The sequence below is a fragment of the Canis aureus genome, chromosome 11, assembly GCF_053574225.1.
Source record: "Canis aureus isolate CA01 chromosome 11, VMU_Caureus_v.1.0, whole genome shotgun sequence".
In the NCBI taxonomy this organism is placed as follows: Eukaryota; Metazoa; Chordata; class Mammalia; order Carnivora; family Canidae; genus Canis; species Canis aureus.
The window spans coordinates 57,654,513-57,672,839 of NC_135621.1; the positions used below are offsets into that span (position 1 = coordinate 57,654,513).

The window sequence follows — 18,327 nt, forward strand, 5'->3', positions numbered from 1 at the left end:
GGGAGAAGCAGGCTCCATGCAGGGAGCCTGACGTGGGATTCAATCCTGGGCCTCCAGAATCGGGCCCTGGGCCAAAGGCAGGTGGCAAACCGCTGCGCCACCCAGGGATCCCTAGTTCATCTTACTTAACGTAAGTATCAAGAGCTAATTGTGACACTGTTATAAAACAGTGAAAATGAACAGATACTAAGAGAAGTTTAAAAACTAAAAAAGTGTCTAGCCCTTATTTTAGGGTTGTACCTTTATCATCATTCTGCTCTTTGAAATTCAAAATGTGTACAGAAACAGTATCCTGATAACAGAAGCACAATAAAAGGAAATTCAACATGTTAACAAGACTTCTTTTAAACAAACAGAAGCAGGCAAACATCTTGAGCATTTTATGTCCAATTAGCCAACAAAACATCTAACCAACTTATTAGCTGAATTATCAAAAGGTCATATAGTCAGTTTTACTGAATGGCTCCCAGCCAACAGTTGAAAACAAAATGAAGACATTAGGTTGTCAGGTGTGATATGATCATGAGAGTAGGCACAATTTCTAGAAAACTAATATGATAACAATGATCACTATCAATTAGACAAAATCAAGTCAGTTATGCCACGATCATGTTCTACAGTCATATATAAAAGGCACTGACATTTGTTCAAATTGTACTGTACTTCCTTCCTCCTTCACCCACTCCAGTTAAAGGAGTCTTTTTCTTGTATTTTCTCATTTGAGCTGAATTACTTAACTATGCTTTTCAAAGAACGGCTTTCATGTCACTACAACTGTTAACTTTTTAGCCCCAAAGGACAAGATTGTTTTTTGTACAGTGGTGGAGGAAATACCTTTCCATTATGCCTTGCAGTGGTGAAAAGAGCTAAAGATCATTGCCTCAAATGGAAGCTTATACTCTCAAAGGGATACAGAACAAAAATGTTTCAAAATCCTGAGCTAAAAAGTTAACTTGTCTGAATGAAGCAGAAAACAGTAAGAAGGGAAAACTTAAAACCCAGAGCCATTATTTATATTTATTATTTTCATCACCTTTCTATATTCATCGTACTATTTGTAAAAGCAGATCAAACTTCACTGAAACACAATAGGGCAACAGTCCAAGAAGGGCCACAAATACTAAATTTCTAGATCTCAGAGAAATACCAAAAAACACACAAATGCAAAAATCAAACTAACATTATTATAAGAACATATGGCTGCTATAAAAATTTCAAAACTTACACCACTAACCTCATTATCTCTTACCTAATCTCTGAAAATTTGAGTATCTAATAATAATTTCAGAAAATAGTCTTCCAAATTAACTCAAATTCTTATTAATAGTTGGTAAATGGAATAAAGAAAATTCATATATTGTTTCATATAGAAAAACAATAGTTATTTTTAAATGAAAATTATATGCAATTATCCTTTCTTTTTATTTTTTTTTTTTAAAGATTTTATTTATTTATTCATGAGAGACACGGGGGCGGGGGGCAGAAACATATGCAGAGGGAGAAGCAGGCTCCATGCAGGGAGCCCAATGTGGGATTCGATCCCAGGACCCCAGGATCACATCCTGGGCTGAAGGCAGACGCTAAACCACTGAGCCACCCAGGCGTCCCTTATCCTTTCTTTTTAAATGGCAATTCTAATTAATTTTTGTGTGTGACTGTAGAGAACCCAAATCTTTTTTTCTTTTTAAAATTTTATTTTTAAGTAATCTCTATACCCAACGTGGGGCCTAAGCTCACAATCCCAAAATGAAGAGTAGCATGCTCTTTCAACTGAGCCAGCCAGGTGCCCCTTAGAATTCAAATTTTAAGATACATACCTACTGAAAGAAATAACAAAAAATTAACAAATTTTTCAATATTGTTTTTTTTCCCCCAGACACTCGGCTAAGTTACCCTCTTGATATACTAAAACAAAACCTACTGGGAAAATGACACCTTTCTTGTTTGATAAGCGAAGTTTTATATGGAGTTCCAAAATAATCCAATGATTCTCACACTGCATGTACAGTGACTGACATGTAAACTAATAGCAGACATTAATTAGCTAATATAAATTAGTATAGAGGAGATCCCTGGGTGGCTAAGCAGTTTAGCGCCTGCCTTTGGGTCCAGGGTGTAATCCTTGAGTCCGGGGAATCGAGACCCATATCGGGCTCCCTACATTGGCGCCTGCTTCTCCCTCTGCCTATATCTCTGCCCCTCCCTCTCTCTCTGTGTCTCTCATGAATAAATAAATAAAATCTTTTTAAAAATTTTTAATCTCTATATTATTTTTATTTTTTTTAAGATTTTATTTATCTATCCATGAGAGACAGAGAGAGAGAGAGGCAGAGACACAGGCAGAGGGAAAAGCAGGCTTCATGCAGGGAGCCTGATGTGGGTCTCGATCCTGGGACTCCAGGATCACGCCCTGAGCTAAAGGCAGACAGACGCTCAACCACTGAGCCACCCAGGCGTCCCTAGAGATTAAATTCTAATTGATATTGTTTTCTAGAGAAAAGGAAGATGGCAGGGAGAAAATTAATCTTGATATTTTTTTACTATGGGCCAAAATTTGTACAATGTACTAAAGTCAACTCCTTTACATACACATATTAAATGTGAGCATATGTGATTGTGATACTACCATCGCTCAGATTTAGTCCCTTGGGAAAGGTTTCCCCTTCAATTAAATTCCCCACAAAGTAAGTAATAATGACCAAGATGTCTCAAAATTAAGTCTATTGCCATGAGTCCCAGGCAAACAAGTGAAAAGTCAAATAGAAAGACTATGTACCCTCATAAAATGAGTATTTTGATGTTTTAAGCTTTTTTCCTATAGGTTAGTAAATAGTATCTTCCAATGACTTTTCTAACTGAAAAAAAATCTACCTTATTAATTAAGAACACATTTGGTCCAATTAAAAGCTCCTACATAGGAAGAAAATCCTGGGTGGCTCAGCGGTTTAGCGCTGCCTTCAGCCCAGGGTGTGATCCTGGAGACCCAGGATCAAGTCCCACGTCGGGCTCCCTGCATGGAGCCTGCTTCTTCCTCTGCCTGTGTCTCTGCCTCTCTCTCTTTCTGTGTGTGTCTCTCATGAATAAATAAATAAAATCTTTTAAAAAAAAATAGCTGATAAGCCCTTTTAAAGCCACCAAACCGGATTTCAATTGTGGTCTATAGGGTCACTTCACAGAGCAAACTTCCAAGAGTAGCAAAAACAAAGCTTGTTAGCTCATGTCTGTGACGAAGGACCACTGTACAGCATACTGCTGCTTCTTTACTCAATTTTCAGCAGTTTGATCATCCCCCTTTTTTTTTTTTTTTTGGCTTTATCCTGTATCAGTTTACTGAACTTGCTAAATCTATAAATGTTTATCTTTTATCCAATGTTGGGAAGCTTTTGCCATTATGAGTTCACATAATTTTCCTGTAACAACCTCCCCTCTTTTTCTGGACTCTAATAACATAAATGTCAACCCGTTGAAATTGTCCCTCAGGACCCTAAGGCTCTGTCCTTTTTTATTTCCCCCAATCTTTTCTTTCTGTTCTTCTGTTTGGATAATTTCTATTGGTTTAACTTCAAGTTAAATTGACTCTTTCCTCTGTCAGTTCCCTTCTGCTATAGAGCCCAGGTAGAGAAATTTTCATTTCAGATACTCTATTTTCCAGTTATAAAATCTCTACGTGCCTCCTCTTCTACAGTTTTTATTTCTCAGTTGAGAATTTCTACCTTTCCATTTATTTCAAGTGTGTTTACTTTAAATAGCACATCATAATAGCTGCTTTCAATTACTTGATATTTCCAATAGCTAAATTATCTCAGGTTTGACACCTGTTAATTCTTTTCCTCTGAAAACTGAGTAAAGTTAACTGGTTCCTCACAAGTCAAGTAATTTTAGACTATATCCTAGATATTATGATGTTATTATTGTGTAGGCTCTGTGCCCTGTGTCCTGTTATAATCCTTAGAAGAATACTGACTTTTGCTTGTTTATTTTAGCAGGTATATAACCTAGTCAGTTTAGATTGCAATTTCTGTTTCACGTTCTACAGACTGAGGTTCCAATGTCAATTCAATCTTCAAAGCCTTTGCTATGCTATTTTGAGTCTGGTCCCATGAAATGTGCCACTCAGGGGTTACTCTGAGACTTGGGTAACAGTTTAAATCTTATTTTCAATAATCTGGGACTGTCACTCAAAGCCTGGGGTGACCTTGGGATTTACGCAGATTTATAGAGTATCAGGCAGTGCCCTTCTCCAGCTCTCTTCTCCAGAATTCCCCTCACACTCTCTGTCCCATAGGGTTCAATTTACCCGATTCTTCAGGCCAGAAAACCTTAATTTTAAGGTGTTTCAGGATTAATAGGGCCACTGAGTCATATAGTTTAATTCAAACTACATTTGGGATGCCTGGATGGCTCAGTGCTTGAGCATCTGCCTTCGGCTCAGAGCATGATCCCGGAGTCCTGGTATGGAGTCCCACATCGGGCTCCCCACAAGAAGCCTGCTTCTCCCTCTGCCTATGTCTCTGCCTCTCTCTCTTTTGTGTCTCTCTCATGAATAAGTAAATAAAATCTTAAAAAAAAAAAAAAAAATCAAACTACACTCAGTACCTGATGAGGCATGAGCTTAGCTGCTATTCCTCCAAAAGGTAAAATGAAGGCCAGAAAAGACTATCATTACATTGGAAAAAGACACATACAAACTATCTGAAACCATTATGTTCTAATATAATTTTTTAAAAGTAAAAGTCTGACCTAATAATAAAATATAATGGAGATAGATACATATAAAGACAGACAATTAAAACAACTAAAGTCATCAATGCCACCCTACTTAAGAAAAACCAGAAGTGTTAAGAAAGACAAAACTTGAAGGGTTACACAACAAACTACTATGAAATCATGAAAGTGATGCATAGAGTAGGTCCCAGATACTCAGATTCAGCAAAGCCCCAAATATTCAGACTACAACATATATCTAGAAGCTTACATTCAGAAAAAATGAAATGAACTACTATTTTAAAGAGCAAATATTTTAAAATGCTAGAACGAAAAGCTTAGTAAATAAATTTTGATAGATATTTCAATTAAATTGTGGAGAGCTGTCCATAATAGTAAATTCAGGAGAGCCAATGAAATCTGGGGTATGCTTACAACCTCTTCTGTGTCATTAAAAACAAGAGTGTCTATCTGCATATTCCATTCCATTCCATTAATAGATGGACATAGCCTTATTCTTACTATCCACTTTAAGGCCTTAGGAGTCTTATAGACAAGTACTGGCCAGAAGCTAATAAAACATCAGTAATTCTTAATTTATTCTACTTTACAGGATCACAGAAGATTATTAGCAAAACAAACATTTTACTTTTTAATTACCCTGACTCACATAAAGAAATGCCACATACTAAATACATCAAAAGTACAATAATATTTACAAAACTAAAGTTTCATTTTTAGGCTAAGAACAAGTCTTACAAATTTCGAATGGTAAATAACTTAAACACAATCAATGCTTTGATAAAGTCATTTTAATTCTTTTTACATCCCCCAGCTAAAGTATAATTTACAAAAAAGATTTTAAGATATTTAAAACATACAACATAATAATCCCTAAATATACACACTGTGAAAGGATTCCCCCCCCATCGAATTAACACATCCATCACGTCACATATTTACCTTTTTTTTAGCGAGAGTTTAAATTCTATTCTCTTAGCAAATTTCATTTACACAATACAGTGTTATCAACTATAGTCATCATGTTATATATTAGATCCTCATCATATGACTTAATGTTTTAATTCTTGAATTGTCTTAAAAACCAAGAATTACCAAAGAAATTTATTTTTTAATGTTTTATTTTTAAGTAGTCTCTACACTTAACAACAAGGGGCTTAAACCCACAACCCCAAGAGATGAAGAGATGCAACATTTCTAGGCACTCCATTAACGGAGTCAGCCAGGCGCCCCACCCTCCATTTACTTTAATACACTGAAAGTACTCTCTAAAGTTGCTACAGTTAAAAATATAATCCATATCCAAAAAGAGAAGAGAAAAAAACCTGACATTATCACTTCATTTTTACTGTACTTTGGCAGAATAAGGTACATCCTAGAGGGTTGTTTTTAAGTCAATAATTTAGCAATGTGAGATATTAAGTTTCATCAAAGAAGAAGATCACTTGGAAATACATCTCCATATAGCAAAAAAGAATAAAAATACAGCAAAAATACATACTCCTTTTGGAAAGCCATACACATGGGAGAACTGAATCCAAAGATGAGACACATCTGGGCATCTGGACTGTAGCCATGCTGTAGTAACATTTCTAGGCACTCTTCATGCCCTCCAAACACTGCTGAATAAACGGGACTCACTTTGTCTGGCCCAGTGTCACAAACGCGATTGGTAAGGGGTATTAATAAGTCCAAGATTCTGTAACCACACAAATTCAGGAGCATTTAATGTATATGTACATGAATACAGGCAACATTTCTACAACACATATGTTAAGAGTCACCCACTGATTGATTTAAAGTCTTTCTGTATCCTACCTACATTAAATTATTACAAGTTGTACACTCCAAAATGTTACCCTTACTACTGTTGCTTTCTTTATACAAAGGTCCTTACATATATCTAAAACAGAATTAAATAATATTACCATAAGTAAACAGGGAACAGGTTGTCCTTATTTTTTCACTATTTACCTTGACACCACCATCACCTACTCCCCCCAAATCAAATTTTCTGTTACATATTTTAGGATCCAGTAATTTAAAACTTCATTATACCAGATATAAGTTTATATCAAGAAAATAATTTTCCTTCTTAAAGGAAAAAAGTTTTACTTTTTTTTTTTAAGTGTTGAGCTCTTTTTTCTTAAAGATTTTATTTATTCATGAGAGACACAGAGGGAGAAGCAGGCTCCTCGCAGGAAGCTCAATGTGGGACTCGATCCCAGGACTGGAATCACGCCCTGAGCCAAAGGCAGACACTCAACCACTGAGCCACCCAGGCGTCCCAACTTTTACTTTTGTTAAATAAAACTAAAGTTTTCTTTTTCTCATTAATAAGAATTTTTAAAGATGGTGAGTAACATAAAGTGAATAGTATTTTCATGAGGAGGAAATAAAAACTTCTGCTAAAATATTCTATTATCTGAAAAGAATATGAGCTCTTTAAAAACTAAGGCAGATTTATAAAGAAACTGGTTGCTAAGTAGAGGAAGTCCAAAAGAAAATCATTAAAACCTAAGTTCCTAAATTATTTGTAAACTTGCTTCCAGGACTCAGCTGGAAAGAAAGGACTAGTCTACTCTTCTAAAGTTTAAAAATAAAACTGGGGTTCCCTGGGTGGCTCAGGGGTTTAGCGCCTGCCTTTGGCCCAGGGCACAATCCTGGAGTCCCGGGATCGAGTCCCACTTTGGGCTCCCAGCATGGAGCCTGCTTCTCCCTCTGCCTGTGTCTCTGCCTCTCTCTCTCTGTGTCTATCATGAATAAATAAATCTTAAAAAAAAAATAAAATAAAATAAGAACCTGTAAGGATAGGTCAGCTATGAAATCCCCCCTCTTTCTGGGAAAAGAAAGGCAGGTTTACTCCAAAGCTACTTTCCTTTTGTAAGGTAGGCTTAAGATGATAACATTTAAGTAGAATTTAAACTCACAGAAGGCGTTACACTAGAAGTAGTCTATGGAAGAAACTGTCATGACAAACAGAATTCCCAAAATTGAGGACAACTCCCAAGAGGGTTTTGGTATCAATGTAAAGTTTATCATATAATTGCACCTAACACTTATGTTTAAATAACAACCAAGAATTTTAAGAAAAATACCAAATCTTAAAACCTAAGCATTCTGTTAAAATAAAGAATCTGTTTAATGTCCCTTAATAAATGGGTTTAACTTTTAAAAATGAGTTGGAAAAATTATACAAGATGCAAAAATACTTACAAATATCTTTGAGGAAACAGTAAAATACTGTGCCACCTAGTGGCAAACTAACCAAATTACAGAATTTGGTTGCAATCATAAGTAATGACAATTTCTCTACTATTTTTAAACAACTATAAAACAGTTTAGAATTATGACTCTAAATACTTTAAACATATATTTTTAAAGCTATTCATTGTCTATTTATGTTAAGATGGGCTACCATATTCTCACAGGTATAACCAGGTCATTAGCTTCAAAGATTCCTGGAACCCCCAATTTCATGGAGTTCCAACTTTCTTTTAGTCTTCCTCTCTCCAGAAAACAGAAAAAAATTCAAAAAAATTTTTGGCTAAGGAAAAAGAGTAATAGAAGGAGGGAAAAGAATCAAGCTGGACTTGAGATCAGATAAAGAGAAGTAGTCCAGTAAAAGGATCAAGATGGGGAGAACTGTAAAACCCAAACAAAAGAAAGACTCGACCCAAAAGGGGTCAAAAATTCAAAAGCTTTCTGGGGTCAGGGAGGTATCATAACTAAGTTGAATAAGGTCAATGGATCAAGAACTAAAGACACCTGGAATAAAACCAGAGCAGAGAAGAGCATGGCCACAGCTTGAGCAATCAAAGGAAAGACTTAACACCCTGAGGATGCCCCAAAATTCCGTCTGTAGCCACTCTGCTCACACAAGACTAAGAGGAGCTGGGGTTGCACAGGGGATACATGGGGGTAGGGCTATTCATACAGTAGGTTGGCAGAGAAGGGAATACCAAGGATTTTGCCTAGAAACAAAGGGCCTGGCCCAGAAGATTTATTCCTTATTACCTTTTGATTATGATACCATTTTAATTTTCTCTTTTAATACTTACTTTGTATGGCCCATTTGTGCAGCTGCATGAATAGGTAACTGCCAATTGTCCTCATTACAGTAAAGATCAGGATCTGCACCACTGGACACCAAAAGCTCGACACATTCTATGTGGCCCTCTTGAGCAGCAATGAACAAGGGAGTAGCTTTGTCCAATGCTTGACAATTAACATTTGCACCTAATACAAAATATAACATTTAACAGATAATCCTAATTTATGGGGGGGAAAAGTGATTAACATAAATTTCAAAACAGCTGTCTTAAAAAGGTTTTATAGTACAATAGTTTTTCCAACCCCAGTGGATACTGTTGTATAAACACTGATTTTCCATGTTTGCTGGTAATCATTTAAATTGTGCTTAAAAAAAAAATGTGCTTTTATGTTAACAAGGAAACAAGTGATTAGTATTTTAGAATTCATTTTTAAGTTAAAACAAAAATCTTATTCAATGAAGGATTCATTTCATTCCAATCTGTGCTCCAGCAAGTACTCTGTGGGCCCAATAAGTAATCATTGAAAAGGGAAAAATGCAAACCATCAAATATGGATAACATGTTTGATTATTACAGAAAAAGAGGAGAAATCTAAATTATAAGACATTATAAATGCCATTAATCAATTCAGGCTGAGATCTATGAAAAAAAAATTCCCCTAGGTATGATATACCTTGTGGCTATGCCTTAAAACTAATGTTGACTATATTCTTCATTATATCTCTTTTCTTCATGACCATAGCATGATAGAACCTTATAATGAAAGGGAAAATGTCTAGTTAAATGGGTTTCTGAGATGATTTTAAAAAAACAAAAATTAATCAATTATTTAAATGGCAGTGCATTAAGATGTAAAAAAGTTGAAAGTGACCACTTTTTCTGAAGGTTTTAAAAATAGCTAATTTCCCTCAATTTTTTTTAATTTCCCTCAATTTTTCTCATTGACAAAGTGTGTTAAATATGCTAAGTATGGTGTCATTACATGACTGTGAGAATTTTTAAATTTCTCTAATATGTCTCAGTGGAAAAGTCCTCTTCAAAACAAGGGAAAAAACTATCTTTTTGAAAGGATGTTCCATAAATGCACCTGGAATAAACCACAGCCTTGAGATAGATAAAAACTATGCAAAACACAAATAGTGAATTAAGGGATTTTATGGAACTTGCAGAAATTCCAAATGGACACTCAAGACATTCAGACAAGTAGAATGTTCCTGACTTATACAAGGTGGATGCTTCACCTACCATCAGCCTCAGAAAGAAGGGAACACTAATTACTGAGAAAAGACTAAGTCGAGAAAGAAATCTACTTAACTTTCCGTTTTAAGCAATATTTCATTTTGATTGAAACTTTCAAACTATCAAAAAGAACAAGGAACCAGGATCTCTAAAATTACAGGAAGAAAAGTTAGGAAAATGACAGATAATCCACTGAAAAGAAAATAATTTTAACAAGTTAGGAACATAAAGCTGCATTATAAACATACCTACATAGCTTTTTCAATTTGCTGTTCATAACTATTCAGAGGGGGGGGAAGAAAGGAACAAAGCAAAACAAAACAGGTGCCTAGCATTAAAGAACAAAATAAAATGGAGTATTCTGGGAGACATGCTAGGCCTGAAGAAACAGTCATTAAGGTGCTGTTTAACCTTTTATTCTAAATATTAGTTACACACTAATACTTAGAACTTAAAGGACTGAAAGCCATAAAATGAATTAGGACAACCTCAGGAAGACAAGTCACATGAGAAGAAAACCTGTTTCTAAGCCCTAATTCTGCCAGTAAATATTTTCTAGATCTTTGGCAAGGCACTTAAACACTCAGGACCTATGATTCTCAATCTAAAAACATACATGTTGAGACACCTGAATGGCTCAGGGGTTGAGCACCTGCCTTTGGCATAGGGCGTGATCCTGGAGTCCCAGGATCAAGTCCCACATCGGGCTCCCTGCACGGAGCCTGCTTCTCTCTCTGCCTCTCTCTCTCTGTGTCTCTCATGAATGAATAAATAAAATCTTTAAAAAATAAAATAAAATAAAAACATACATGTTTAAATAAGAGATTTTGAAGATTCCTCTCAATGCTAAGACTCAATATTTGTAACAGATACCTTAATTTGGCACTTAATATTTCTTCGCTCCAGGGCACCTAGGTCGCTCAATCTGGTTAAGCACATGCAGGACTCAATCCCAGGACCGGGATCATGACCCAAGCCAAAGGCAAACGCTCAACCACTGAGCCACCCAGGTGCCCCTGATCTCAGAGTCCTGGTATTGAGCCCCACATCAGGCTCCCTGCTCAGTGGGGAGTCTGCTTCTCCCTTTCCCTCTCCCTCCCTCCCCCTTTTCATGCTCTGTCTCTCTCTCTCTCCCTCTCCCTCAAATAAATATCTTAAAAAAATTTTTTTTCTTTGCTCCAAACTTCAACTTGAGCATTTGAAGTTTGTAAAGAGAAAGAAGAAATAAGAAACTATGTACTTTGCTGTCTAAATAAACTTTGTTTCATATATTTGGAGGTAACTTTTTTTTTTTAAGTAGGCTCCATGCACCCAACATGGGATGGGGCTTGAACTCACATGAGCCTGAAATCAAGACCTGAGCTAAGATCAAGAGTCATACACTTAACCAACTGAGCCACCCAGGCACCCTTGGAGGTAATTTATGAAAAATCTAAGTATGACAGACATATATAAAAAGGGTAGGTATTTTTTAAAAATTTTTTGTCCTACTGGCAAATCTAGTGTATTTCCCATCTACTCTTAACTATCCATGCTTCATCAGGTTATTTACTGTGAGTGAATACACAGTGTTTGGAGGAATTTAAAAGCCCTTACATAACAAACATTCCTGGTCACAGAAATGTCATACAGCATAAGAATGCCACCTCAACATCATCTTCTCCAATGTGTAATGTTTGTCACAAAGAAACCCTTAGCAATTTTATGTTGCTATTAACATCATAAAGTGTAAACAAGCTTTCAAACAAAACCATTCAAATAATCATACAATTCATCAAAACATACAACTCGAAGGTTTAATATACAAAATAGCTACCTAGGGGATCCCTGGGTGGCTCAGCGGTTTGGTACCTGCCTTTGGCCCAGGGCGTAATCCTAGAGTCCCGGGATCGAGTCCCACATCGGGCTCCCTGCATGGAGCCTGCTTCTCCCTCTGCCTATGTCTCTGCCTCTCTCTCTGTGTGTGTTTCTAATGAATAAATAAATAAAATCTTTAAAAAACAAACAAACAAAATAGCTACCTAATAAATTAATTAAGATTATATAGTCTTATGCCCTAGAAAGTTGGAACTGCTTAGGTCCCCATAAGCGAGAAAAGACCCATCATTCAACTTGCCAATAAACCTGCTTTGGTGATAGATCATTATGTTCCTCCTCAGATAAATTAGTAGCTGTGCACCACATTATGTTAGTAATAGACACTTAGTAACCAGGCTTATAAATCAACACGTATGTACTCTTATTTACCACTAACATAAAACCATACATTTCACAACCTGATTTATATCTGGTCAAGAATTATACTTCCTAGGAGGACACACAGTTAAAACTCAAGATCTTAACAGTGCAAAGGCTAATGGATTAATCTTACCCGATGAAATAAGTATGCTCAAGCTTTCTAGCTTGCCATACTGAGCAGCAACAAATAAAGGTGTGATTCCAAAGTCATCTTGGCATTCCTTGTTTGCTCCTTTTTTAAGAAGCAATTTTATGATCTCAGCATTTTCCTAAAGCACAGATTCATATTTTAAATGGGAGAAAACAAAGCAAATAGAAGGTATCTCTTTTCTTATTGCTATGTTTTGGGTTTTTTTCATCCTCACTAAAGGAAAATTTTTTTTAACTATATTGTTCAATGGGAAGGAAGTATTAAACAATCAGATTATTCTATACCTTTAGTTGGCCCATTAAACATAAACAGATCAAACACTGATCTCTAAGAATTATAATTCGTTTAAAGCCTGTAAAACTAGTTTGCTATCCCAAGCACTAAAGAGTTACCACAATTTCTAAACACACTGTTATAAATAAAATGCGCCATTGCTCCTTATCAACTTATATTCCAAATATTCTGTTGGTCTCTTAACTATGCTATCAACATATGAAAAACTCAGATAATCCCTGAAGCCCAAAGCTGCTGGAACTACTAGAGCAGTTGGCTTATTCAGAATGATCATTAGCATTTAGACTGCCTTTTCTGTACTGCACTAACCATCATAAATCACAGGCAAGTAGGAAGCAAAAACTGTATAGAACTGTCATTTTAAAAGGGTAAAACACATAATTTACATGGAAATGAAATAATAAATTCAGAGGTTACCTGAAAAGTAGCCTGGTGCAAAGCATTCCATCCACACATAGAATGGGATCCATTAACATTTGCTCCATGTCGAAGCAACAGCCTTAACACATCTATCTGTCCATTTTCAACAGCTGCAATACAGCAGTCAAAACAATTATTGTCAGTACAAAGGCATGTTTGTAAACTGGACACTGTGGTGATGTTCTCATCACTTATTCACCGTGGAACTCACAATGCTGTGATCATTTCTATCAAGAAATCAAAACACATACTCCCTATGCAATACCAAAACATTTATCACAATTGTCTTAGCCCAAACCTATTAACATATACCATCCTTTCTGTGAACAAACAAAATTATTTTCAATCCTATTTAAGAGATACAGAGGAAACAGAAGCAAGAGGCAAACCTTTATTTTCTATGCTAATGAAGACGATGTTTCTATTTTGTTAAAAATGCAATTGGGGGAGGGATAGGGGTGAACAGGTCAGAAGAAACAGCACCAGACTGAAGAACAGTTTCAACAGGATTGAAAGATTTGCTACTATTACCATTTGACCACAAATAACAATAGTCACTAGCAAACCGAAAAAGCAACACTACAAGTTCTGCATCATAGATATTTTTTACCATCATAAACAATAATGATTGTTTAAAAGGACGTTTTGTATCAATGCAATACAGTAAAACTGTGCTTATCTGAAAAGGGGACTCCACATAACCTAAAGAGTATTATTAAAGAACTACATGTCACTTAACCACAGTAACTGAAACTAATGGCTCCCAAGATGATGCTAAAGTAGATCCTTTGAAGAACAGTTTGCATGCCCATAGGTATCTAAAACTGGTTTACCCTTTTACCAATTTCACCAAATTATTCTACTTTATCTTATGTACTGAATTTAACATGAGCCCAAGATAAGTGTCACCTAGTATCAGATACATATAACAATTTATAAATCCTACCTTGTGAGAAAAAACATAGGTGTATCAACTTAGTGTATCACTAAGTTGATACACCACACAAGTGAGACTAAACTTCCCAAAATGTTATTTATCACAAAACTGTGCACTGAGGGTGGCAATGATTCTGGAGGAGTTAATGGAGGAAAAAAAAAAATGGAATGCCAAAAACAGAGGTATATAGTACTTGATAAAATAAGTACACACACAAATATACCTTTAGCAAATAAGGTACAAGGTGAATGATGTAGGTATGAGACTACTGTTAAGACTTCTTGGAATTATAAGTTTGGGGAAGAGCTATCAGAAAGTGTATAAGAAGGTCTGACTTCATGTGCTTGGTAATGAGAAAGGTGGTTTGAAAAGCAAGTATGATTTTTTTATTTCATTTCAAGCATATATTTATTCCTTCTATTAAAGTTATAGGTAAGAAGTAAATGAAATCAACAACTTTCAGCCAAAAATTAGAAAGGCACTAGACTTTTAAATGAAGGGCCACACATGAAAAACGCTAGCACACATAGAACAACAGGGAAGATAAAACATTTAAAAGTAGAAAACAAGAAATGGTAAGCATATTCATTATTACTGAAGATAAATAACGTCACTGATATTCTATTAGTTTTGTATACTGAATTTATAGCAAAGTTTCCCCGTAAGTTCTGTAGTCCAGAGTTCTCTTATCAGAGGAGGTTTCAGAAATGTGATGGTTCAGAAACCACCATGGTTGAAACAGTACCACTGTAATAGATGTTTAACATATCTTATTTTCTAAGTTAACATTCAGAGCATTTTACCAAGAACAGAACAACAGTTCTTTGTCTATAATCAAGCTATTTGTCTATAATCAATCTAAAGTCAATCTAATTTTGGGTGGAGGTCATAAGAGAAAAGGAAGAAAATCTGTTTCATATCCAATTCATACATCATTATCAGAGATCGCCGGCAAAAATCATTCTCTGGCCAGACCCTGAGTTGAAGATTATCAGGTTGTTGGCAGTGATATATGATGCAGGATAAAGATGTTTGTTTTTCATGAGTTAGGCTGACCTTACAAAAATGAAAGTCAAAAATATTTGTTTTGATTGTTAAATACACTACAGTAGAGAAACAGAAAAATTGTTTTCAACATCATAAATACATAAAGATATATGACATCTGCATCTCTGGTGAAAACATTGCCCAATGGTAAAAAGAGTAAAACCAATACATGAACAAATAAATAGCATTATTATAGCTCACTAATTATTTCAATATAAGGCAAATTTAACGATTAATAATTAAGAAACAGTGGTTCAGAAAAGTACACTTAGAGCTTATATCTACTACCAAAGCCTCTCCTTTGGGAAAGGTGGATTAACTTATTTCTCCTTATATAACAGGTTACCAAAATAAGGAGGCAGGGTGCCGTGCAATATCAATGTATGTTATCCAATAAAAGTTTATTAAAAAAACAAAAAAAGATCTGACTTGAACTTCCCATTTGCTGGCCTCCTAATCCACTAAGAAAGTATGTTCCATGAAGAAAGAAACTGTGTCTCGGGACACCTGGATGGCTCAGTGGTTGAGCGCCTGCCTTTAGTTCAGGGCGTGATCCCGGGGTCCTGGGATGGAGTCCCACATCAAGCTCCCCACAGGGAGCCTGCTTCTCCCTCTGTCTATGTCTCTGCCTCTCTCTGTCTCTCTCACGAATAAATAAATAAAATCTTAAAAAAAAAAAAAGAAACTGTGTCTCATTCTGCTTGTATGCTTAGTGCCAAATACAGACAGAAGACAGGCAATAAATAACCGTTGCCTGGATGAATAGGGAAAAAAACATCCTAAAGGAAGTAAGATTTGCTCTTTTTAAGAACACATCCCCTGAAACTAAATAGGCTTCAGAATTAGACTTCTGGATAGGACAACATAACTGGAACTAAACTAGCCTTCCCACAGTCAACTATCTTACCATACAAGTGAACAAATATGTAAGGCAACTTTTTCTGGCATTAAACAGTAGGTGGAACGTTGTGATTCCTGAGAGAAGGGAAATATATGAGGTAAGCCCCCTGACCACTTCAGCTGTCTGCCTGGCAACACTTCTTAAATGGAACAGTGAGTTGAAGTCCAAGCAAGGCAAGGGTAGGGCTGAAGAAAAGGTACTCCAAGAAAGGAAACCGTTCAAGCAGAGGGACAGCAGTCCACTGAGATAAGGAGGCAAAGATTAGAGTTCAAGCAGTTGACATCTGGTGTGAGGACCCAGAGAAAAGATAAGTGCAGAGAGGTCCTGGTGTAGGAGATCTCTAAGAATCTTTGGCTGTGGGCTGGGCTGCACATGCCTAAGGCAAGACAAAGCTTACTGGAGAACTGCTAAAGGACTGAGGATAGAACAGAGATAACTAGAGGTCAAATGCTGCAGAGGGCAATGGAAATCCTAAGAGTCCTGCCAGTGGTGAAACAATAGGATACCTCATTGCCTTGGGAGTAAAAACCACATCAGAGAGTAAGGCCTACTCTAGATCTGCTCTAAGCCTAAAATAAGCCCTGACAAGATGAGGAAAAAGGCAGAGGTTGGTAGGTGAGAGTCCTGCCTAATTAGACACACTTGGGAAAACACCTTAAGCTTTCCACAGATACAGTCTAACAAAGCATAAAAGCAAACCTAAACAAACTGAAGGTGATATGTTATTAAATGATTTATTAGAAAAAAAGAAAAAAGGCAGCCCGGGTGGCTCAGCGGTTTAGTGCTGCCTTCAGCCCGGGGTGGGATCCTAGAGACCCAGGATTGAGGCTCCCTGCACGCAGCCTGCTTCTCCCTCTGCCTCTCTCTCTGTATCTCATAAATAAATAAATAAAATCTTTTAAAAAAATTTTTAAAAAAGAAAAATATATACCAACATTTCTCTTATGAAAGAATTCAAGTCTAACATACTATGCACTATGTCCCATATACAATTCAGAAAGCAGTCACCAGAAACTGACCCCAAGACGGCTCAGATGTTGGATTTAACAGATGAACTAAAACAACTAGTATAAATATGCTTTAAAAATTTTAGGGGAATACATTCAAAGACTTTACTTTTAATATAGATGGTATATAGATAGGTATACAAAGAGAATCACAGCAGAGAAATAAAGTCTTTTAAAAAGGATATTCTAGAGCTGAAAAAAAGAAAGGGATGGGCCTAAAAAAAGACTGGAGATAGAAGAAGAGTCAATGATTTTGAAGACCTCAATATAAATCACCCAATCTAAAGAACTGAAGAGAGTGGCGCCTGGCTGGCTCAGTCAGAAGGGCATGCAACTCTTGACCTTAGAGTCAGGAGTTTGAGCCTTATATTGGATGTAGAGATTATTTAAAATAAAACTTGAAAAAAAAAAAAAAAAAGAACTGAGAAAAAGACTTCAGGAAAATCAACTATGCATCAGGAGCCTGTGGGTCAACATCAAATAGTCCAATATACATGTAATTGAAAGTCCCAAAGGAGAAGAGAATAAGAATGGAAACAGAAAAATATATATATTTCAAGACATAATGGCTCAAATTTTCCAAAATTTGATTTTAAAAGCAAAAAGAAAAGCCACATTGACTTACAGATCCCAGAAAATCAGCAAACCACAGTTCTTTGAAATAAGTCATTACACTTCTTACGATTTCACATTATATGTAAATTAAGGATGACTATATAAACATACTTGACAGCTCCATAGAAGAATTCCCATGATTATAAGAGGGGCTATAAACAACAAGCCACTGAAATCAACCTCACAGCTATAATAGCAGGGTTTTTTTTTTTTTTTTCAGAGTTCTTCTCTGAACTTAAAATCTACCATTTCATCATATCCTTCAATACTCTGCAATTAAATTACTTAATCCAGACATTCCACAGTACCTGGGAGTGCATCAAGCACGAGGGTTATAGCAGTCAACCCAACAGACAAGGTATTTGCCTTCATGGAACTTCCCTTTTAATCAGAGAGATGAGTAATAAACAAACATAGATAAATAAAATAAGTTCTCATAAAAAATACTGTGAAAGAAATTAACAGAGTAAAATAATACACAGTGACTTGGGATAAGTGTACTACTTTAGAAAAGGGGAGAAAGGTCAACTCTGAAACAAAGACAGATGAAGAGAGAAATGAAAGATAAAAAGCAGTAAAGTCACGCAAAGAGATGGAGGAGGCGTACTCCAAACAGGAAATAGGAGCATGAAAGCCAAGAGGAAGCAAAGATGGTATGTTTGAGGAACAGCAAGATGGCCCACCTTGTTCCTGAGACA

The 18,327-nt window shown here is 36.1% G+C and overlaps 1 protein-coding gene across 7 annotated transcripts in view; it reads right to left on the bottom strand.

Annotated features, from left to right (window-relative positions):
* Positions 1 to 18,327, bottom strand: part of ASB3 (ankyrin repeat and SOCS box containing 3) — a 104,286-nt gene that overhangs the window by 24,169 nt on the left and 61,790 nt on the right. For 6 of the 7 annotated variants that reach the window (XM_077915382.1, XM_077915381.1, XM_077915376.1 and 3 more), the window contains exons 4-7: positions 13,120 to 13,232; positions 12,391 to 12,526; positions 8,787 to 8,964; positions 6,227 to 6,424 (exon numbers count right to left, since the gene is read on the bottom strand). In XM_077915382.1, coding sequence (XP_077771508.1) covers positions 6,227 to 6,424; positions 8,787 to 8,964; positions 12,391 to 12,526; positions 13,120 to 13,232 — 625 coding nt within the window. The remainder of the gene's footprint in view (positions 1 to 6,226; positions 6,425 to 8,786; positions 8,965 to 12,390; positions 12,527 to 13,119; positions 13,233 to 18,327) is intronic. The other variant, XM_077915380.1, reaches the window with a different exon arrangement.